This window comes from Megalopta genalis, chromosome 3, assembly GCF_051020955.1.
Source record: "Megalopta genalis isolate 19385.01 chromosome 3, iyMegGena1_principal, whole genome shotgun sequence".
Taxonomy (NCBI): Eukaryota; Metazoa; Arthropoda; class Insecta; order Hymenoptera; family Halictidae; genus Megalopta; species Megalopta genalis.
Genome location: NC_135015.1, coordinates 29,099,754 through 29,121,461, shown reverse-complemented (window position 1 = coordinate 29,121,461; position 21,708 = coordinate 29,099,754). Strand labels below are relative to the sequence as shown.

The 21,708-nt window shown below is 34.9% G+C and overlaps 2 protein-coding genes across 2 annotated transcripts in view; one reads left to right on the top strand and one right to left on the bottom strand.

Annotated features, from left to right (window-relative positions):
- The window catches only part of galene (potassium two pore domain channel subfamily K member galene), a 38,596-nt gene extending 18,263 nt beyond the window's left edge, over positions 1-20,333 (bottom strand). Inside the window, exons 1-3 of the mRNA XM_033473632.2 lie at positions 19,633-20,333; positions 16,009-16,128; positions 14,529-14,655 (exon numbers count right to left, since the gene is read on the bottom strand). Coding sequence (XP_033329523.2) covers positions 14,529-14,655; positions 16,009-16,128; positions 19,633-19,830 — 445 coding nt within the window. The 5' untranslated portion in view covers positions 19,831-20,333. The remainder of the gene's footprint in view (positions 1-14,528; positions 14,656-16,008; positions 16,129-19,632) is intronic.
- Positions 6,025-13,585, top strand: LOC117222118 (uncharacterized). Its single transcript, XM_033473633.2, has 5 exons — positions 6,025-6,232; positions 9,436-9,606; positions 11,153-11,300; positions 11,377-11,490; positions 12,777-13,585. The coding sequence occupies exons 1-5, from the start codon at positions 6,111-6,113 to the stop codon at positions 13,032-13,034; spliced, it is 813 nt and encodes a 270-aa protein (XP_033329524.2). The 5' UTR covers positions 6,025-6,110; the 3' UTR covers positions 13,035-13,585.
- Positions 20,334-21,708: the final 1,375 nt, after the last annotated feature.

The window sequence follows — 21,708 nt, the reverse complement described above, 5'->3', positions numbered from 1 at the left end:
AAAATATTTATTGATTAAGTTTTTCATTACAGCTCACAATTATTATGTATCCAATATTGTGAACGATCCTATCAAAAGTAGCATAATAATACAAATTTGTCCAATTTTGTGAAATCTACATACATCTTGTTTACAAAACACTGTCGGCAGCTCCCGTTGGCGGATCGTTTAACCCTTAAATGCATGGACTTTTTGTTTTGAATTTTAAAAAATCGTTTTTTATAGGAATGTAGTCATAGGTTACGTAAAAAATAAATAAATAAATCTAGATAATAATATTGAGTATTTATTTTGAAAAAAAGTTGTATGTAGACTTTTGGCAACAATATGCGTTTACTACTAAATTATTGTAGACGTAAACAAATGGTCATGTATTTATATCATCTATTAGTACAGGAATTTTCACATTATTTATAAATGAAATGCATCAAAGCGATTGCGATTTTTGTTGTGACACGAAGCAACCTTGCATTTGATGCACTCAGTCCGTGAAACTCGAAAAAAGAAAATATCTCTCCAAGTAACACATTGAAGGTGTTATCACCCACCACATTCAAATGCCAAAAAACATATAACTTACTCGCCGAAAGTAATGTCGAGTCTTTCATTTCACGCATGCTCTATTGTCTATTGATAATAAATCTTTCAATCAATATAATATCTAGTATAATAATATATATAATAATAAGTAAATATAATATCTTCCAATAAATATATCTACGTTGATAACGTGTGTTCGGAAACGCACATACTCAGATTTTTCAATAAAATTAAGTGGAACTGTAACGTAGACAATTGGCAACAATATGCATTTAAGGGTTAATACTCGGAACGCGATGTAACAAGGGCGAAATGACATCACGATTACGCGATACGGTGACTAAACCGAGCAAAGGAGCGTAGAAAGTGACGTACTGGCGCAGGAAACCCACGAAACCCACGAAATGCAATAAACGCGTTCATGCACGCGATCCGATACGCAACAAGGGGCCACGTGGGTGGCTGTTACATGGGAACGGCTCTTTCTCGCGGCCCGTCCTTCGGTCTGGGAAAATCCCTGGCCAGGAGAGAGGGAAACGGACCCATCGCCGGCGTGGTTCTCTGGCCTCTTTCTTTAAATAAAATCAAGCAAAATGTCGTAACACCTTTTGCACGGCGGAACGGTGTCTGCGCCGAAGGTCGTCTGCATTGTTTGCACGCCATTAGGACCGGACAAACACGACTGGGGCTTCCCTCGTAAAACGTACAGACGCAACATCCATTAAATCCGACCGCGACTATCCACGGGAATCTAATCGCGAGGTTCTTGAACCCTTCTTCCTTCTCGGGCTCGTCACAGGCAGCGATCAATTACGAAACGTTTGGTGGCCAGATGAACGATCGAAATTGTTTCGAGCCGTTTGAGATTTATTTCGAAACAATGTGGAACATTTTTGATTCGTTGTAGGTGTACAGGGTGTCCCGCATTCTTCCGTACATAATTCGGCAATGTGTGTTTTAGATAAAAATGAGATTAAAATGTTGTAGAGGGTCGCCCATTCCAGTTGAGATTGTAAAAAATCTCGTAGACACTTCGTTAAAAATAAAACAATTTGACACAGATGTGTTTTAGTATTTCGAGTCAAATGGCTATATTAGTTTCTTAATGCGTGGGCGTTTTCAAGGTTGTTTCAAGATCACCTTGATTTTTTTTATCATGAACCTACGTTTTTTATTTTGGAATCATATTCCACGTAAAAAAGTACATAACTTTGGTTCGAGACACTTTCTTGCGAGTTCAATGTTTTTTAAGATATTTAACTGACTTTTCACGTTTATGATAAGGATAATTTTGTTTCTCTGTTAAATGACAACGTCACTTTCTTCTGGACGGTATTTTATGTCACTTAAGAACATCATATTCTAAAAAAATGTTTCAAACAAAAGTTGTGCATTTTTGAACGTAGAATATGACTCCGAAATAAAAGTTTTAGGTTTATGGTAAAAAAGAACAAAATGACCTTGAAATAACCTTGAAAATACCCACGCATTAAAAAACCAGTATAGTCATTTGACTCCCCACTCGAAATATTAAAGAATATGTACCAGTTTGTTTTTTTCTAAGTCACGTGTCTACGAGATTTCTTACAATTTCAGCTTAAATGGGGCACCCTGTATAACAAATAGCAATAATATATCTTTAATATATCTTTAATATATATCTTTCAATCAATATAATATCTAGTATAATAATAAATATAATAAAATACTTATATATATATAATAATAAGTAAATATAATATCTTTCAATAAATATAATATATAATATATATATTTTTCAATAAAATATTTTCGAATTAAGAATTTTCGGTTTAACGTTTACATGAACTGTTTTCATCTATTTGATCTCGGTACAAGTTCGGTCCCAATTTATCTGGACACCTTGTACATATATTACCGCCGATTACCTTTACGAATGAAATTGCTGCTTCTGAGAAATTTTTTAAGACACTCCCATCTATTGACCATCGATCCTAAAAGTATCGCAATTAATAGTCCGCCGATTTTATGCATTCATGGTAGAAACGAGTAGCTAAAAAACACGATTGTGAAGACGGTACAAACAACTTAATAATATTGTGTTACGCTATTTTCACCTTATCGAAACAATTAAAACGAATGATTTATTTTTATTTAATTTCCGTCCCTCGCAATCGCCATGGAAAATGTTTACCCTCGCAGAAAGATCGGCAGTCGAGTAATTAAACAGCGACAGAAATTGCTCGGTGTAACGCCGAGGAAAAACGTGTAACGAAGGATCCAGTCGATCGCTTATTTGATCAAGTTAGTCGTGTACATTTGCGGAACATGGCCGGCACGAACACGCCGACAGAATTCGTGTCGATAGCGAGACTGGTATCGTTCTCTTTGAATGGATTTGGCAAGCGCGGCCGCAGATCAAGCGTCGGTGCAACCGGTTAATAAAGAATGTAAAGCTGGATATGTGTGTGTGTGTGTGTGTGTGTGTGTGTGTGTGTGTGTGTGTGCGTGCGCGTTTTTTGCTTCGTTTTCTCCCAGCCGAGACTTTGTTTCCCGGAGAATTGAATTTTGATAGCCCTCAATTTTTTTCAAGCACGCGTTCTAGCGAATCGCATTTGGCTATGGCCGTCGCGTCGATCGCCGCGCGTAAATCGACGGGGACAGAAGTTGTATGTATCTCTGCGAATGTAATTGAATTTTAAAAATGCAATACCGAAAACCAAGCTCCACGCTCCGAGGAGCGTGAGGCAGCTTCGAGACCTATAAAACGCAATTATTATGAAATATCGTATCGAGAAATAGCGGGATTCATGGAGCTTGAAGATCTCTCGCCGATTGATCGATGAAAAATGGATGCGGGTTGCTTTCGAATTGTTTGTCCCGCGAGAAATTCACAGCTATTCAAACGGAAGAATAAATGCGCCTGTTTCTCGGTGGAAAGGATGAATTAATTATCTTGGAAGAGAGAGAGAGAAAGAGAGAAATGTGTGTGTGTGTGCTACAGCGCTCTGAATAATTACAAACTCAAAGTAACTTCTACGTGTTTCACAGATATTTAAACAAAAATCAAGAAAAAACTATATTCGTATATTTCTATATTAGAAATAGTAGAAAATAAAAATGTACAATTATGATATACCGTTAAGCTTTTGTTTAAATATCACTAAAAGTGTAAAAGTTACTTTGAGACCATGATTATTCACACCAGTAACTAGAAAAGACACAGTAACCGACACACGGTTACACAAAAAGTGCGATATAGGTAGACAAAAGTTATTTAATTCGTCGAAAACTCCGGGCGTCGCTTTAATGGGCACAGTAATTGATAGGTTTGAGATTGATGGTTTTGAAACAGTTACTACTAAGGGTAGAAAGTTTTCTACCTTTGATTTTGGGTAAAATGCGAGCAACGACGCGACCCGCGTCCCGAATGTCAGCGCAATATCGACGGCCATCATTTCGTGTAGTAGATAAAGGACATTTTTTGCGTGATAGGAGGGCTGCGAAAAGGTTAATCGACGAGATCGCCGCGCAAGAAGCCCAGAAATCGAGGAAAGCGAGTTACGGGTCCTGTAACTTCCTCCCTCGCGGAAGAAAAGTGGATTTCCTGCAGGGGTGGGAACGGCGGCGCCACTGAAAATGACCTTGATCATTGAATTTTCTTGCCGGAGAGACCGTTTGATCGTACTCGGCGACCCCCGCCGTTCGAAATAAAATTATACGGGGACCGAGTGGCCGGCCATTTTGCCTCCTATCAAAGATTTCTGCTCGAAGTCGGCTTCTGATACGATTTCCTTCGTCTCCCCTTGCCGACCGAACGGCCCATGCCGCAAGGAGCACGCCTGTAATTTCTTTATCGCGAGAATCGGAATCACTTTTATCAAGCACTCTGATGTTTCACGGGAGAACCGACTGCAAATCGTATTATGATCTATTTAAGCGTTTGTCGGATTCCTAATCGATCATTTCGTCTGGAAAATTCGTCCGATTAAAAGGCCACGACCCCTATGAACGAAAAAGATTGTTTCGCTTCGTCCCCTTCTTTCATTTCATCCCCATGGCGCTTTGCAATTCCAGCAGAAAGACAAATGGATTATTTTCAAATCTTCCAAATAATTTCGTTATTTGATGTAGCAATGCAAAATAACAAATACCAAGTTTTTGTTATAATTGTATTCATTATTGTTAGTTTTAACAGTATTATATTATTACATTATTATTATATCGACAGTGTTTAAACTTACTGTAAACATTTTATTACGATGGTTTAATTCAATTCTAGGTTATGTCGAGGTTCTGTCAAGATTATGTCAAGATTATGTTAGAAATAAAAAGAGAAACTGAAATACTCCAATCACGTAAATGGAGATTTTATGAATCGCGTTCCCCGAAACTATATAATATCAAATTTAGAAAGAAAAATAATATCTCTCAGAATTTATTTCTATGTTCAAATAAACTTATTTGTTATCTTATTCGAGGTAAATACAATAAATCCCCCCTAATTGTTGCTCAACTTGTACACAAAAATGGACAATTTGGGAAAAATTCCTTTTTATAGTCGCCGATTGTCGACAACTGCAAAAAAAAACAAGCTCCTCTCCCCAAATTGTCCACTTCTGTCGAGCGTCAATTAGATAAAGCAGATAACAAATAAGTTTACTTGAAACAATCATACACAGGAATAAATTCTGAAGCATTATTTCAGAAATAACTTATCGTTATTACTAATTTCATTTGTTATCTTCATTTCAAATAAAAACTGCCCGTTAAAATAAAAATTATAATTATTAATAATAGTTATTATAAATTAAATTATAAATAATATAATTTTTATAATCTAATTCATAATAATTAGTTAAAGTTGTTGAAATTATGAATTAATCTTGACAAATTAATGTCTTAATAAAGTTATTGGATTCATTTTACGGGCAGTTGTATAAAATATATTATTAATTAAATCGTTAAAAATTGATTTAAAATAATTATTTAACAAATTTGAATATAAAGATGTATTTTAAAAATTGATTATTTTAGTTAATCTAAGCTTAAATTAATTTTTAGTATTTAAAATAAGTAAATAAGTTATATTATTAGTAACTGTTTCAAGTAAAATCATAAATTGATTTTATATTATTATTAATTATAAATTATAAGTTGATTTTATTAACTTAGTATTATACAAAATTACTATTTAGTAATTATTTTATGGGGGTAAATATATTAAAATCAAATATTAGTAGACGCGTTAGGCAAATTGTTTGCAAAAGGGTCGGTGGAAAATGAATATTCGGATAAACAGGGAACGTTGCGTCAGAGACGAGTGTGTCAAGCAGCAGTCAAAGTGCTAATTGGTTAAAGGGTAAATCACCCCGTAGGAACGCTGTTGATCCCCGAGATCGCTATCGAAGGGGCCTCGAAGCGAGCCCACCGCGTGCGTTCACCTTTCGTCGGTGCATATATAAAGACGCGGATTCACTTTCACTCTCGTTTAGTCGTGTGCCGTTGATATTCGGCGGCTGTGAGCCCGACCAGAGAGCTCTTCGAACCCGGACCGTTTCCATTGACCAGTCGAACGAGTCTGCCGACGGATGGCTGACATGAAGGCCTTCGTTCTCGTCTGGTGCCTCGCCCTCGCTACGGCGGACGAAAATGACGGATGGGTTTGGAAAGACAAAACTCGGACCAACGAGGAACGACTCGACGAAGGCAGGTGCGTATATCGCTTCTGGTTCTGGTTTTTCCCTTTCTTCGACCGCTTTCTAAACTCCAGGAAATTGGTTCGGGTCGTCGCAATTACAGAGGAAGAATATTCGTGGCTTCGAGCTGTTCTTTAAAGCTAGATTTACGGAGCACGAAGAACAGCTGTTTTTATATCAGTTTGCAAAAGCAACAATGAAACGTTTATTCGGATTTTTAGCAAGTATTATTTTGTAATATTTGCAAAAATAAAGAAATATTTAGTATAAAAAATAAACAAATAATTTAATATATAATATATTTGCACAAATAACTTATAGATGCATCTTTACGATATGAATAATCGTAAATTGAAAAATTCAGCGACCCGCCATTTTGTCGGGTTCCGTAGATCTAGTGTTAACACGATTTTTACCGATCTTTAATATTTATAATTTAATATTTATTATATTTTATTATAATATATAAAAATCTAAGATATTATAATAATTATAATATTTTAGATTTATACCGATTTTTATGCAAAATAAATATTCTCCGAGCTAATTGTAAGAAACTTGAGTCTGTTAAAAATGTCTTTCCTCTTTCAGTCACTTTTATGAGTTGTTCACAGGAGAAAAACGTTCTTCAATTCTTCTAATGCCTTCGTAGTTTAATATTTAACCTAATTGTTTTAATAAAAAAATGCATAAATTCCGAAGTCTGGCGATGACTATAGTGACAAAAGTCGAGAAGTGATTACGAAGAAAACGTTGAACATAGGAAATAATTTTTATTCAGAATTGTTGAAGGATGTTCTTTAACCCCTTTGGTAAAACAGACAAATAGAAATTATTAAATGGAGTTTTTCGACAGCTGCGGTAGAAATTGTGTTAAAACAATGAATTCTTTAGTCGGCTGAACAGCGTTTAACGAGTTCCATGTGAGCTGTTTCCGAATTGGGCATCGTACGAATATTTTAGTCGGATCACGTTCCGAATAAATCCTCGGATAAGATTTTATCCGAATAGCATTTCGAATATAGTAAATTATTCGAATATGGTTTTATTCGGGCGATTTTTCAAATATAATAACCAAATATAATAACTTTATTCAAATAAAGTTATATTACTTTACTTTATTATTACTTTATTCAAATATATAAAGTTATACCAAAATAATATATCAAATAAATATTATATTAAAAAGGAATTCAAATAGTTCGTAAATTTTGTTCACAACAATTTCAATTCTGTTAAGCACTCGTTTTCTTAATTTCATTGGAACTTAAAAAGGATTTCTTTTAATTTTTATGTAACATAAGCTTAACTTTAGTTAATCTGCTCTATTAAAAAATGGAACCATGTCCACGTTTATACAGGATGTTAAAAAAAAGAACGCATTCAACATTTATATGGTATATAGGACACGCTGTACTCGGTAAAAACGGCTCAGTAAACACAGGTCGAAAGGTCAACCGTTTCTGAAATACAAACAGTTCTTGCCTACGGTAGATCTCATCGAGAATCAGTCAGTTGGGAATCGGCGATTGTTGATCTTATCAGTATTTACACAGTTACATCAATATTGCACATTTGTTATCAATCGTGACGCTGGCAAACAAAAACGTTTATATCTGAGAAACGGTTGACCTTCCGACCTACGTTTGCCAAGGCTTCTTTACTCAGTACAGCGGATCCTATATGCCGGGTAAATACTGAATGCTTTTGTTTTAACACCCTGTATAAACATATCAAATGAAACCAGAGATATCTTAATTTCATTTTCTAATAATTTCTCGCGTGGCATTGCGTTAAATTGAATTATCTCGCAGATGCACGTTTCTACGAAAATAAATCGTAAACTGAAGATCGATTTTACAGGCAACAAAATAATATTTAATTGAGTCTATAAAACCGCAAGCTCTTTCATAAGCTCTGAAGAAATTCACCAAATAATCGGAAGACATGAAAGTCCGCAGCAGACGCTGCGCTTGAAGTTTAATTAAAATCTCCAAATAGTAATTAACAAGTTCTGTAAAATGTGAACCGAGGTTTGGTATTTACGTGCGAACTTACTTCGCTCAAAGTTTCAAGGGTTTAGATCAGGGCTCGGAATTAACCGGCACGCATCATGAGGCTCGCGAGAGCTACGCCTCCTGACTGTCGTCGCGCGTTTTGCTCCCCGCGGATCGCCTAAATGCTACACGCGCGTGCGCACACACATATGTTGTTCTTTAATGTTAAATTAATTAATAACTAATGTTAAATAAATAATTAATCAATAATGTTAAATAAATTAATAAATAATGTTAAATAAATAACATCTGTCTACTCTCAAATGCGGGTTGCATTTGCGCTAAGGAAAAAGTTACTGCAAATGACCTCAGAAACCCCTCATTTCGCCAACGTTATTTTGAGACACCCTGTATAAAGCAACGGGCACACGCGCCTAAGATGCTCCGAGCCGAAAGAGGCGACTACGGGAAGCGAGACGCGCAAAGAGGCGTAGCCCTCGCGATCCTCATCTTGCGTGCAGGTTAATTCCGTGCCCTGGTTAAAACGAATGAAATATTGAACGAAATATTTCTTAGCCAGATCGAAGCCAAAACTTCGACATAACCTAATTATGATAACTTGTTTCTCTGTTTATTTTGATCGAAGACTGACGGGTTTCGTTTATTTCTTGTCTGAGATGTCACTCGCGACGTTTGAGGCGAGTTTGCACATTCGATTCGTCAAAAGTAGACGATGCATTGCCTCTCTATTTCGTTCAGCGTTCTCTCTGGGTGTTCACTTTTGGAAGAAATGCAGATGAGAACAATATTTACACTTTTCACCGCGGATGTATCGTCTTTGATGCGCATCCGAGGTGCAAAATCTAAACCCTTTGCACTCGAATGGCGACTCTCGGGCGCTACTAAAAATTGTTACACCATTTTTGAAAATAATTGCAACAGTATCAGATTTATTTATACATAAAAAACTGTTGGAAATGCAATTATCATACTTGTCAACAGGCACAATTTCGTATGCACGAATCTCAATAAATCATATAAAACGGAAATATCCCAGAACGGAAAACTTGTTTCGGGGATTTTGAATTAAAATAGTTTCGAACGCAAAAGGTTAAAGACAGAAAAATCCAATAATAAAAAAGATGTCCAAATACTTTTTTCCGAGGTGCAAAATCTAAACTCGACTTAACGACCGTGCGATTTCTGTGGTTAAATCATAGGTACCTGGTGAACGAGAACCTGGAAGACTTGGACGAGAGACCTTTGATAGGATTTCGACCACAAAATGGTGGACCTTACGGTCCTAATAGCAGACCCATTGTGCCGGCATCGTATCCTAGCAACAATGGAGTTCTTGTCGGTCCTGGCGGGCCAACTGGCATTGTAAAAAGGTATTTGTATCATCTCGTTGTATTCCAATCCAATAACATCGTTCCTGCGCTCCCGTGGTTCATATTGATACTTTGTAACATATTTACCGGCAATGCATTCCGGCCACGTAACGAGATTGCGCAATATTAAAAATCCAATGTATTTCTGGCCGCACCAAAATGGCCGAACGTGAAACGGAGCCGACTGCGATGCGAAAACGAAGAATGCTCCTTTGTCTGCGGTATAGTGCCGCCATTAGGGCGGCACGCCGCCATGACGGTTCGATGAAAACGATTTTCTATGATTTTCGAAAAGTTCCAAGTGTGGAGAATGTTATGTGGAAGCGATATTTTTTTCGAAATTCCAGCATTTAGCGAGCGATGGTAATGTTTCAAAAATCTGACTTTATCAAAGAGGAAAGTCATTTTTTTAGGTTATTCTTAAACTTCTTTTAGGTTATTCTTGAAACTGCGATTTTTAATCTGACGTAAATTTTATGGAGACATTCTAAATAGAGTATTCTGCAATGTGGATGGCAATATTTTTGATAAGTTATTTATTTAATCTTTTGTAAGCATTTGAAGTTGATTTTCTAGGATAGAAATAGCTGTTTCTTCTTCAAACTGTGACTTTTTGCAGGGTAATTAGAATTTTCGTAATTAGGAATGCTATATTTTAGGGAATAGTTTCTGGTTTATTAATCAACAATATTTTTTTAATTCAAACATTCCTGTAATTTATCGATGGACAGCAATCAGTGTACTACGAGGACATGTTCCGTACCATTTTTACTTTTAAACAATTAATTTTGTACCATTTTCACGTTTAAAAAATTAATATCGTATCTTTTTTCTTATTCAAAATTTAATTTTGTAGCGTTTTAACTATTAAAAAATTAATTTCGTAGCATTTTTACTTTTAAAGAAATAATTTTGTACCATTTTTACTTAAAAAGACAATTTTATACCATTTTACTATTAAAAATTCAATTTTGCTGCATTTTTGCTATTAAATAATTAATTTTGTAGTATTTTTACTTCTACAAAATTAATTTCATACCATTTTTACTTCTAAAAAATCAATTTTATACCATTTTTACTATTAAAAATTTAATTTCGTTGCATCTTTACTATTAAAAATTTAATCCTGTATCATTTTTACCTTTAAAAAATTAAGCTTCTTACAGCATTTCTACTTTTAAGAAATTAATTACCTACCATTATTACTGTTAAATAAATTAATTTTGTTACAGTTCTGCTTTGAAAAAATTGAAAAACAAATCTGTAGTATCATTTCCACTTCCAAAAAATTGAGAAACAAACCCGAGGCACCATGTCTCCTTTCAAAAAATTGAAAATCAAATTTGAGAATCTAACATTCATAATCTCTTAGAAAACCACTTAATCCTCTATGTATTAATTGCCTATAAAAAGAGAATGTCACCTCTTACTGAATTTAAATGCTTCGCATCATTGATTCTTTTTTCATAGGATTTCGAACCGTCAAATTGATGCGCACACTAATCATTTAATAGCATTCAAATTGGATACATTTCTGATGTCACAGACCTCCCTACAATAATGGCGGCATAAATAGCGGCTCTGTGGATAGCGGTCTCGTGCCACCTTGGATCAGAAATGATCCCCGATATCGCGACCTCGACGTTTGCAGGTGCAGATACAGCTTCAACTGTCCATCCACCGGCCTGAAATTCGTGAGTTTCGAGACGAGAACTGTTACCACGTTCGACGTTGATATATTCCGACATTTTCCATCATTTTTACTTCCAGGGAAGTTGCTCGAAAGAGAAGAAGTACTGCTGCTTCAGCAGCAGGAAATATCCGGCGCTGGTTAATGGACCCTCCGGAGGAGGCGGAGGGGGAGGATATTACCCTCCGCAACAGGTACACAGAGACATTTATGCAAATTTATTAAATTTCACTCGTCCGTAATATAGAATTCTTCGGGACATTACATTTTACGATTGAACAAACAATTTTTCGCTTGGACAAATATTTTCTTACATATGTAAGAAAACGGAGACCACAACTATTGTAAACAAAGCGAGAAGTAATTGAAGTATAACCGTTCGATTTTTGTTTAAAATGATTTTTCTTACTAACTATTGATTGTAAATAGACTGTCGATTTTATGCATTTATGGTAAAAGTGAGTAGTTGCAATTTGAAATAGTAAAAATATATTTTTAATAAATTATTAGTCTTTTATAGTATAGTATATAGTATATAATTATTATAGTCTTTTAATTATAGTCTTTTAATAAAAAGACTTTTTCGAAATGTCAATGAATTATTGTCAATCTATAGGAATTATTAAAGGAATTATTTTCCATGAAAATCCGCAGTCCAATTATAAATCACTACAATCTTTTTGGTTTCCAATAACCGTTATAAATAACGCCAATAATTTTCCGTTTCGAATGATCATTACAGCTAACGAAAATTGTTTTTTGTTACAAATTACAAAACAAAATTCTGACCGTCGATAATGGTTATTTGTAACCAATACATCATTCCGGTTGCCCGTCGTGGTTTTTCATAACCAAAATTGTTTCCATCTTGCAACCATTCGATTCATTTGCAACCAAGAACTGTTTCTGTCATTTATATTGATTTTTTTCTAGTCCTTTGTAACAATTAATTAGTAACCGCACGTGTAAAAGTTCATTTTATCTAATCTTTGCACTTGTTTTTAATTTTCTTTGAAATTTAATGTGATTATTAAATATAATATAATATAATATAATATAATATAATATAATATAATATAATATAATATAATATAATATAATATAATATAATATAATATAATATAATATAATATAATATAATATAATATAATATAATATAATATAATATAATATAATATAATATAATATAACATAATATAATATAATATAATATAATATAATACAATAATAATATAATATAATATAAATATAATATATTATAATATCATATATTAAATAATAATTACATTATATAATATTATATTTGATAGTCATAATGATAATGATTAAATAACCTTACTAAGAATCAACTAAAAATCACTTTTTCATCGCTGACATTTTCCGATAAAATTTTCTGACGTAATCGTCGTCTGTGACCTGCGCCAAAAAGTATTATACAAGCATTACGATTACTCCAGTTTCTTTTTCTTTGCGTTCCCAGGGCTACCCGAACAAGTACGGGCCGGCGTCGTTCGTTCAATCGCCGAACTATTACGGAAATCGAAGACCTCCCGGCAATTTTAACGCTGGGAACAGATACCCGGCTGGAAACTACCAATATCCAGGAGAGAACTACAGCCAGTACCCGAGACCTCAGGGGAACCCTTACGGACAAAACTACGACTACGACGATTACGATTTTTACGGGCGATCTTTGAAGAAGAACGGAACGGAAACGAGCTCCGACGAGAAACCTTGAATTCTCTACAGATTTCGTGTATTGGATACTGTTCGAAAAAAGCGACCGAGTTTTTCCATGAAAAGCCAAAGCGATGATTATTCTCGGACGGTAAATTAGCTCGTCGTTTGCGCGCCAGATCGCATTCATCTCTTATTTATTTCTGTAAGAATTTTTATATACGTATATTAAGCACGTCGATGGAGAATCGATTCGCTTTTGTTGTTCAGGTTTGTTACCGGAAACGCGTCAGCTTCTTTTTATTCATTCTTAGCACTTAGTTTGCCGTGAGATTTACATTAAGATCCCTGGGAAAAAAGTATTTGAACAGCTTTTAAAACAGAATAATATTTTGAAACTCGACTGAATGATTTGAATTTTTTGGAGACGTTAGTTTACTGTACGATGACTAAAATACCTTCTTTTTAAATTTTGCTGTTACTTGGAGTGATGGTAAAGATAAACAATTGCGTTTCTTCGACTTTTTTATCGGAGGCTGCAACGAAAATTTGAGAAATTTATTTCGTGTATCTAGGTAAATATTACTAATAGTATATATATATATATATATATATATATATGCATATAACTTATATTTCTTATGATTAACGTAGACCATTTTTATTTTGCATAAAATTCCACAGTCTACTTATACGCATATTGAAAATTTAATTGAAATCCGTTAACGTTGTTGCAAGCTGTTAACATTTAAATACCGTTCAAACTTCGCGAAAATTAGCTGATTTTCACGAATTTCGAGGAAGAACGCTTTAAATGATTTTAATGAATAGATAACGAATATTATATCTTATTGTTTATATATATAATATATTATAATATAATACAATATAATATGATATAATAATATAATATTATTATATTATTAATAAAAAAAATATAATATTATATTATTATATATATATATATAATATAATATTTATAATATAACGTATTAAATTATACATATTATATATATAATATTTATATACTTAAAAATTGTTATATGCAGTAAATAAACATAATATCAGAATATAATATTAACCCTTTGCACTCGAATGGCGACTCTCACACCATTTTTGAAAATAATTGCAACAGTATCAGATTTATTTATACATAAAAAACTGTTGAAAATGCAATTATCGTACTTGTCAACAGGCACAATTTCGTATGCACGAATCTCAATAAATCATATAAAACGGAAATACCCCAGATCGAAAAACTTGTTTCGGATTTTAAATTAAAATAGTTTCGAACGCAAAAGGTTAAAGACAGAAAAATCCAGTAATAAAAAAGATGTCCAAATACTTTTTTCCGAGGGTAGTAGAATAACTCACTCGTCGAACCGAAGTTAGAACTAATTCATAATCCATGAAATAGGGACTGCGATTGAAGAAAACACCAAAGAACGACGCATTCGAAATGAATTCGCATTCGAATGGATTACAAACAATTCATTCAGTGTAAAAATGATTGCCAATAAAGGAAATCGAAGAATCGCTCGCCGTAAATACTCACCGATCGTTGTAATCACCACGATCGAGTAAAATAATGCACCGGCGAACGTCCATTGAATGTCGTCCTCTCCCTCTCTGCCATCCCAGCCCTCCTTCTCCATCATCCACACCAGATTGTTCTCGAAAGTCTGCGGAAAGAATAGTCGACGAGATAGGAAACAAAATTCTGAAATGGTACAGCAAATTCTCTCCAATTGTCCCTGAGCTTGTACGCAAAAATGGACAACTTGGGAAAGGGGGATACGATTAGTCGAATCACTCCGTTCGTCGCTAATATTCTCTACACGTTTGCCGAGGATTTATAGTACCGATAATCCGTCGAAATCCAGCTAACGCGATTATCTCCAATTTGGCGGAACCGGATGGAACGTGGAAGGCGGAGCGTTTGAGCGCGAACTCCGTGGAAGTCGAACGCTTAGATTGAACATGTGTGCCTTTTCGAACTGTCCACAGTCCACAGTCAAGCGAACGATGTTTTCTTCACGAACGAGGCGGCCTTAATGTAGCAATACTTAGAAATCTGCGGGATCGTCGCTAAACGATACAGAGGATGGCTCAAAACTAGCGTAACAAACGACAATACGATTCCGAAGCTCGATGCCAGCAGAGAAGTCCACTCTAATTGTAAAACCACCGCGTCGTTTGTGAACCAGCGGATTAACGTTGCATAAAGTAATAATTGGTGTTTCGCAACATGCGTTATTTTTATATTTAACTTTTACCAGAGCCGTGTCTCCTGGAAAAAGTAACTTCGGCTGCAACTGCAGTAAATTCTCTCCGATTGGCGTTCGGATTGTGCACGAAATTGGACGATTTAGGAAGAGGAGACACGATTGTTCGAGCCTCGCTGCTCGTTTTTATAGAGTTCCCGATCGTCAAGAATTATAAAAATGAGGTACATGGCTTAAATAATTGTGTCTCTTCTTCCCAAATTGTCCATTTTTGCGTACAATTTGAGCGACAATTCGAGAGAATTTACTGTGGTTACAGGGTTGAACGCGATTTACGGTTCTAGCTCTATTTTTCCTGTTCCATTCAACAGAAAATTATCTAAAAAATCATGAGGCTCCTGTCCTCTTAGATACACATTCGAGAATTTTTCCAGAATTTTCGATCGCAAAACCGATTTTTAAAAAGTCAATATACGTTTAAATTGCCGATTTTATGCTGAAATAGCGAAGCGACCACTTTTATGTTACAAGATTACAATAAATTTTACGTCGTATCACATTGTTGTAAATCGCGTTGTACGAGAAATCGTGTTACAGTCGATTCTCCCGAATTGTCTCTCGGCTTGGAAAGAAAAATGGACAACTAGAAAAGAGGAGACACGATTATTCGAACCTCGCTGCTCATTATTATAGTCGTCGACAATCGGTAACTATAAAAATAATTCTCTTCCTCCCAAATTGTCCACTTTTGTGTACAATCCGAGCGTCAATTAGGGAGAATTTACCGTACTCGTAAATCAATCTCATTACCTTCAGCTGCCATAACGCTCTGTCCGTCCAATTCTCGCGAATCAAGACGTCCCCATCGTTCGTGATCTTCCATAGTTGCTCCGCCACGTCTCTCCTGATGTCCTTGATGCTGTTCCTTATCTGGAACGTGAAAATGTACCATCAAGCAGTGTTGCATTATTTATGGGGGTAATTTCGTCGTGAGAATCCCGCGAAGATAAATTACGTACGTTTCGGGTCAACTGATATTCATGTTCGCAAACTTTTACAATGTAGTTTTCTTGCCGTTTCGGTAAGCATGATTCAGCTGGCGACAGAAATGAAATGATCACTAAACTATACGATCCTCGAGTTTTTATTACCCCATGCATAATCAGTTGTTTTCTTTTGCAATCAAATATTCCACCTCGCTAATGGTTCTTTTTAAATTCTTGAAAAAACATTGTTTATACTCTCATTAATATTCGGACACTTTTTAGAACGCAATAACTTTTTTGAAACTGGATTAAACGATTTGAATTTTATTTTTTTTTAGATGATGGAGGGGCTGGTATACTAGTAGTAGATTACAGCAAGGTGCGAAAAAATAACAATAGCAAAGATACTAAATGAATTTTTGGGATTTGTGAAATTCATTGAACTTGTGTCTGTTGCAATGAATTTGGAAGATTTTTATTTTGAATATTGTTGACTGAAAAATTGAAAATGTTGCAACTATCTTCTACTTGTTCCAGCATTAATTCAATTAATTAATTAATTTAATTAATTTCAACTGCAATTTCAATTGCAGAACAAAAATGAAATATACTTGATATTACACCTTAATATTCTGCTATTAAAATAATATTAATATTCTGCTATTCTGCTATACATTTGAAACTCACTTGATTTTGACAATAGAAAAAAAAGTGTCAGACAAAAGTTTGATTTCAAGGGGCACATAATGAGATATCAATAATTTTTTTATAGGTGGAGGCTTAGAGGACATACGAAGGTCAAACTTGTTTCTTTAAATGGGATGCCTTAATTTTTTATTCACGTTCTGATAAAGCCTTTTAAATTATACATTTCATAAAGGTATCGCATTTAACACTATTTCTATCGAAGGTGTCGAAAGGCACCTTTCAATCATTTCGACTTAAGACTACTTTTATCGAAGGGGTTAAAGAACATCTTTCAATATACTTTTAATAAAACTTATTTCTCTTGTTCTATGTTTTCTATGTAATACAAATTATCATAATATATATATAGTATAATATAATAATATATAATAATATATAATATATAATATATATATAGTATAATAAACAAACCATCGGTAAAAATGTCGTTAAATAAAATACGAAGAAAATCAGTCCTGTTCAGTATAATTGCAGTAAATTATACGCTTCTCAGAGAGATGGCGACAGCTAAAACAACAGAGGGATTTTGATATTTGTATACTAAACTAACAAACAAATTCGTAAAGTGTTTTCTCCCGCTAGACAGATCGTTGTAAACTAATGCCCGGCGTTCGTAGGAGACCGGAAACATAAACACAGCTGCGGCTTGCTTCAATTACGCATTCCTATGTTCGAGATTATGAAGTGAAACATGCACTCTGTAGATTACAAAATGAAACCGAAATAAATAAGTGACAATTATATAATATGCGAATAATAAAAAAATCCATGTGTAATGGATCCATCTCCAAAAATAAATTTTATAGGTGCAGTTTATAATAATATTTTTATTTTCATTTTTATTTTCAATTTTATAATTATAATAATATTTTTACTTGCAACAAATGTTTATTAATTCTAATATTACCAACGATTGACGTATACCTGCTACTACCAAAGGAGTTAAAACGACTTGTATCTTAAACTAACAAGTCCTTTAATCCCTTGACCTACGACTTCCTTTTAACTTTAACACTAATTTCAACTTCTTTGTCGTCAATAAATTCTTACAACGGTAAGAAAATGTATACTTATTGTGTGTTTGCACTAACTCTAGTATTGATCAGAGTATTGATAAGAGATAAAAATTAAATCTTATTTCGTTTTAAAATAGATGAACGGTAAATTCTGTTCGAAATCGTCGAGGTCGACGAGTTGGACACGATGTTATAGTGCAAGGGATTAAGAAAAGACGTAACATTTCACGCGCTTTTATACAGGATATCCCAAAAATGTCTCTCAATCTAGAAATGAGGGGTTCCTGAGGTATAATATGTCGGCTATTTATTATTGATTTTTGTATGTTTCATAAATGTTATGTAATCCTGAGGTCATTTGAAGTAACTTTTTCCTTAGCGAAAATGCAATCCGCGGCTTCGTTTACAAATTATTAACGAAAAACGGTGACCAATGAGACGCGAGATCAACCGGCGCGAGGCGGCCTAGTCAATGAGAGGAAATGGGCTTAGTGCCCTCGTTGGCTCGGCCGTCACGCGCTAGCCGAGCTCGCCTCTCATTGGTCAGTGTATTTCGTTCATAGCTCATAAACAAAGCCGCGGATTGCATTTTCGCTAAGGAAAAAGTTACTTCAAATGACCTCAGGAACCTCCCATTTTCAGATCGCGAATTGCTTTTGGAATACAGAATTTTGGGACATAGCTTTTGATACAAAATTATGCATTCTTCCCTGTCCGCTATCTTGACATAACGTGCTTCTGCAACATGGAAAGCAGCACTGATTGATTAACATCGAATAAAATCGTTTTGCAAAGTTGTTATTGAACTGTCAGTCTGAAACGAGTTGCAATTCTTTTCATAATTTATGGTTGCATACTCTATTGATATAGTGAATAATTATATAATAATTATAGACTCGGATTGATTTTTACAATTTTAGTGATATTTGAGCAAAAACTTTACAATTGTATATTTCTATATTAGAAATAATAAAAAAAATAGCTTCTAACGTAGTTACAGCTGTTCAAAGATTGACAATATTTCGGCAAAAAATTAGCGATGCGTTAATTTTGCTGTTTAGTGTACTTCTTTTTTGGTTTTCGTTTAAATATCAGTAAAAATGCAAAAGTTTCTTCGAATTTATAATTATTCACAGCACTGTAGGTGGTTTCCTTTAGCTGAGACACTCTGTATATAACAGGTATATGTACAGGGTGTCTCAAAAATCTCTCGCGGTGTATATATACAGGGTGTCTCAAAAATGTCTCGCTATGTACATATACAGGGTGTCTCAAAAATGTCTCGCGGTGTATATATACAGGGTGTCTCAAAAATGTCTCGCGGTGTATATATACAGGGTATCTCAAAAATGTCTCGCATATATATGCGAAACAATACATTAGAATAAATATATATATTTACATTTTTATATTATTTTCTTAACCTCGACTTCTCAAGTCACCACATAATTTCGTTAAACAATTTGATTTCTTCTAAGTATGACACAACTTTTGCTGTTTGTTTGCAGTTGGATATTGGACATTTTTACTTCTTCTCTGACATCGTTGTACACTAGACATTCTATCAGAATGTGCTTAACTTAACTTATCAGTTTCAATTCTTAACCCATTAACTGCTATCAATCAGATGCGACATCGAATAAATAAAATTACAAAAGAAAAACAAAGAGAAAAGATCGTAATAATTATTCATGGCGCAGCGTGCGATGTTAAAAAGTGTGGACCTCTTTCTCGTGCGCCGCCTCGAGCGCTTCGAACGCATAGGCGCCGATGACGCAGTACAACACGACCAGCGAGATCAGGAACACGTGGGAGAAAACGCATCTGAAGAATTTCCAGAGGAACCGGAGGAACCTGATGCACTTAGACGGTTTCTCGGCCTCCACCATTAGATCGAACGCTTCCGGTCGTGGCCGCGGCATCCTGGTTTCCGGTCCGAACCGCCGAGCCTTAAATTTCTTTTCCCGGCCACTCCATGCACCTTTTCTTCCCCCCTCCAATTCTCTCTACACTCGATCACTTAACCGACGCATCTTGAAAGTTCTCTAAAAAACATTCCCTCTTGTCGAAGCGAACGAGCGCGAGGCGCGTACAGTTTTCACGTTCGGTCGCGCCGCCATCGATTTCATGGCTGATTATTAATATTTCGCTCGTCGCCGTGGAGTTTTCCGCGGCCGGAGGCGATCGTTGGAATCGTTGGAATTCGTTTCCGGGATCGGTTCAGCGTTTTTTAAGGACGAATATATACCGACTCGTCAGATTTGACGTCGCGACGGCGACGTGCGAGAAACCATTCTCGACGCGAAACTGCCACGGATACGTGAAACACAGCCGTGTTTCGTCCGAGATGAGTGTTCCAAAATTATCCCGACTCTGCCACTGGCGAAATTTCATTCCGAGCCGAGCATTTGCCGGTGGTCCACCTACGACGGACCGAAAACTACTGGTTTCTTATCCGCGGTTGGTCTGCACGGGCCTCTCTGCCCGCGCCGCGTCCCTCGGCTGTGGAAAATAAACACGTCTATTCCTTGGTTTCTCCAAGCGCTGCGTCTCCATAATTAGCTGAATTATCAGTGGGAGAGATAGAAAGAAAAAGAAATAAAAAAAGAGGGGGAGAGAAATGAAGAGAAAGAAAAATAAAGGGTCAGAGAAGTAAAGAAAAAGAAAGGGAGAGAAATAAAGAGAGAGGAAGAGAAATAAAGAGAAAGAGAGAGAAATAAATTGAAAGAGAAATAATGAGAGAGAGAGAAATAAGAAGAAAGAAAAATAAAGAGAGAAAGAAAAGTAAAGAAAAAGAAAGAAAGAAAGAGAAATAAGAAGAAAGAAAAATAAAGAGAGAGAGAAAAGTTAAGAAAAAGAAACAGAGAGAAATAAAGAGAAAGAGAAATAAAGAGAGAGAGAAATAAATTGAAAGAGAAATAAAGAGAGAGAGAGAAATAAGAAGAAAGAAAAATAAAGAGAGAAAGAGAGAAATAAAGAGTGAGAGAGAGGGGGAAATGGACACTGTAAATATTATTATCACAATATACAAATATTATTATATATCAGACATGTATTAAAATCTTTTTAAAAAAATCGAATTTTCTTCCAAATTTCCTTATACATGTACAGGGTGAGTCACTTAGTCCCCACGATTTTTCAATCCCTTCCCATAGTCTGACAAAAACATGTTTCCTATCGAAGTTAATCAGTATTTAAACGACAAAAAATTACAATTGTTTAAATTTAAGAACAAATTTCAACTGCATAGTATTGTAGACGATGTCGAGACGAATTCAACGACCTGCTACATGATGACCTTCAGATGATATTGAAGGAAAAATTGCCGTGAATCGATTGCCACAATTATTATATAATATTATATAATTATATAAATTTTTCTTTCGTTTCATGCGTTGAGGTCTGAAATTGAACAAATGAGCATTTGTAATGTTCACGTTTTGTTTTTGTTTATGTTTACATTCGAAGCCTTGGTATTATGTATGGACGAATTATTTTAAATATTGTGATCATCGATTCATAGCGATTTTTCCTTCAATATCGTCTAGAGATTATCAAAAAAATTAAATTTCTTAAACTAGTATTAATGCAAGCAGTCGAAAATTCCTACGAGAAGACACTCGTAATGTAATCGATCGTTATGTAATACATCGATTCGGAATAATAACGCTTAAAATTTTTGCGCGAGTTTGAGATCATGATTTAGTGATTTTTCGTGATTACCCAATTTTAAATTAATTGAAATTTCTATTAAAAGTCTATTACGATTTAAGATTTCTATTTAAGTTCCTATTAAAAGT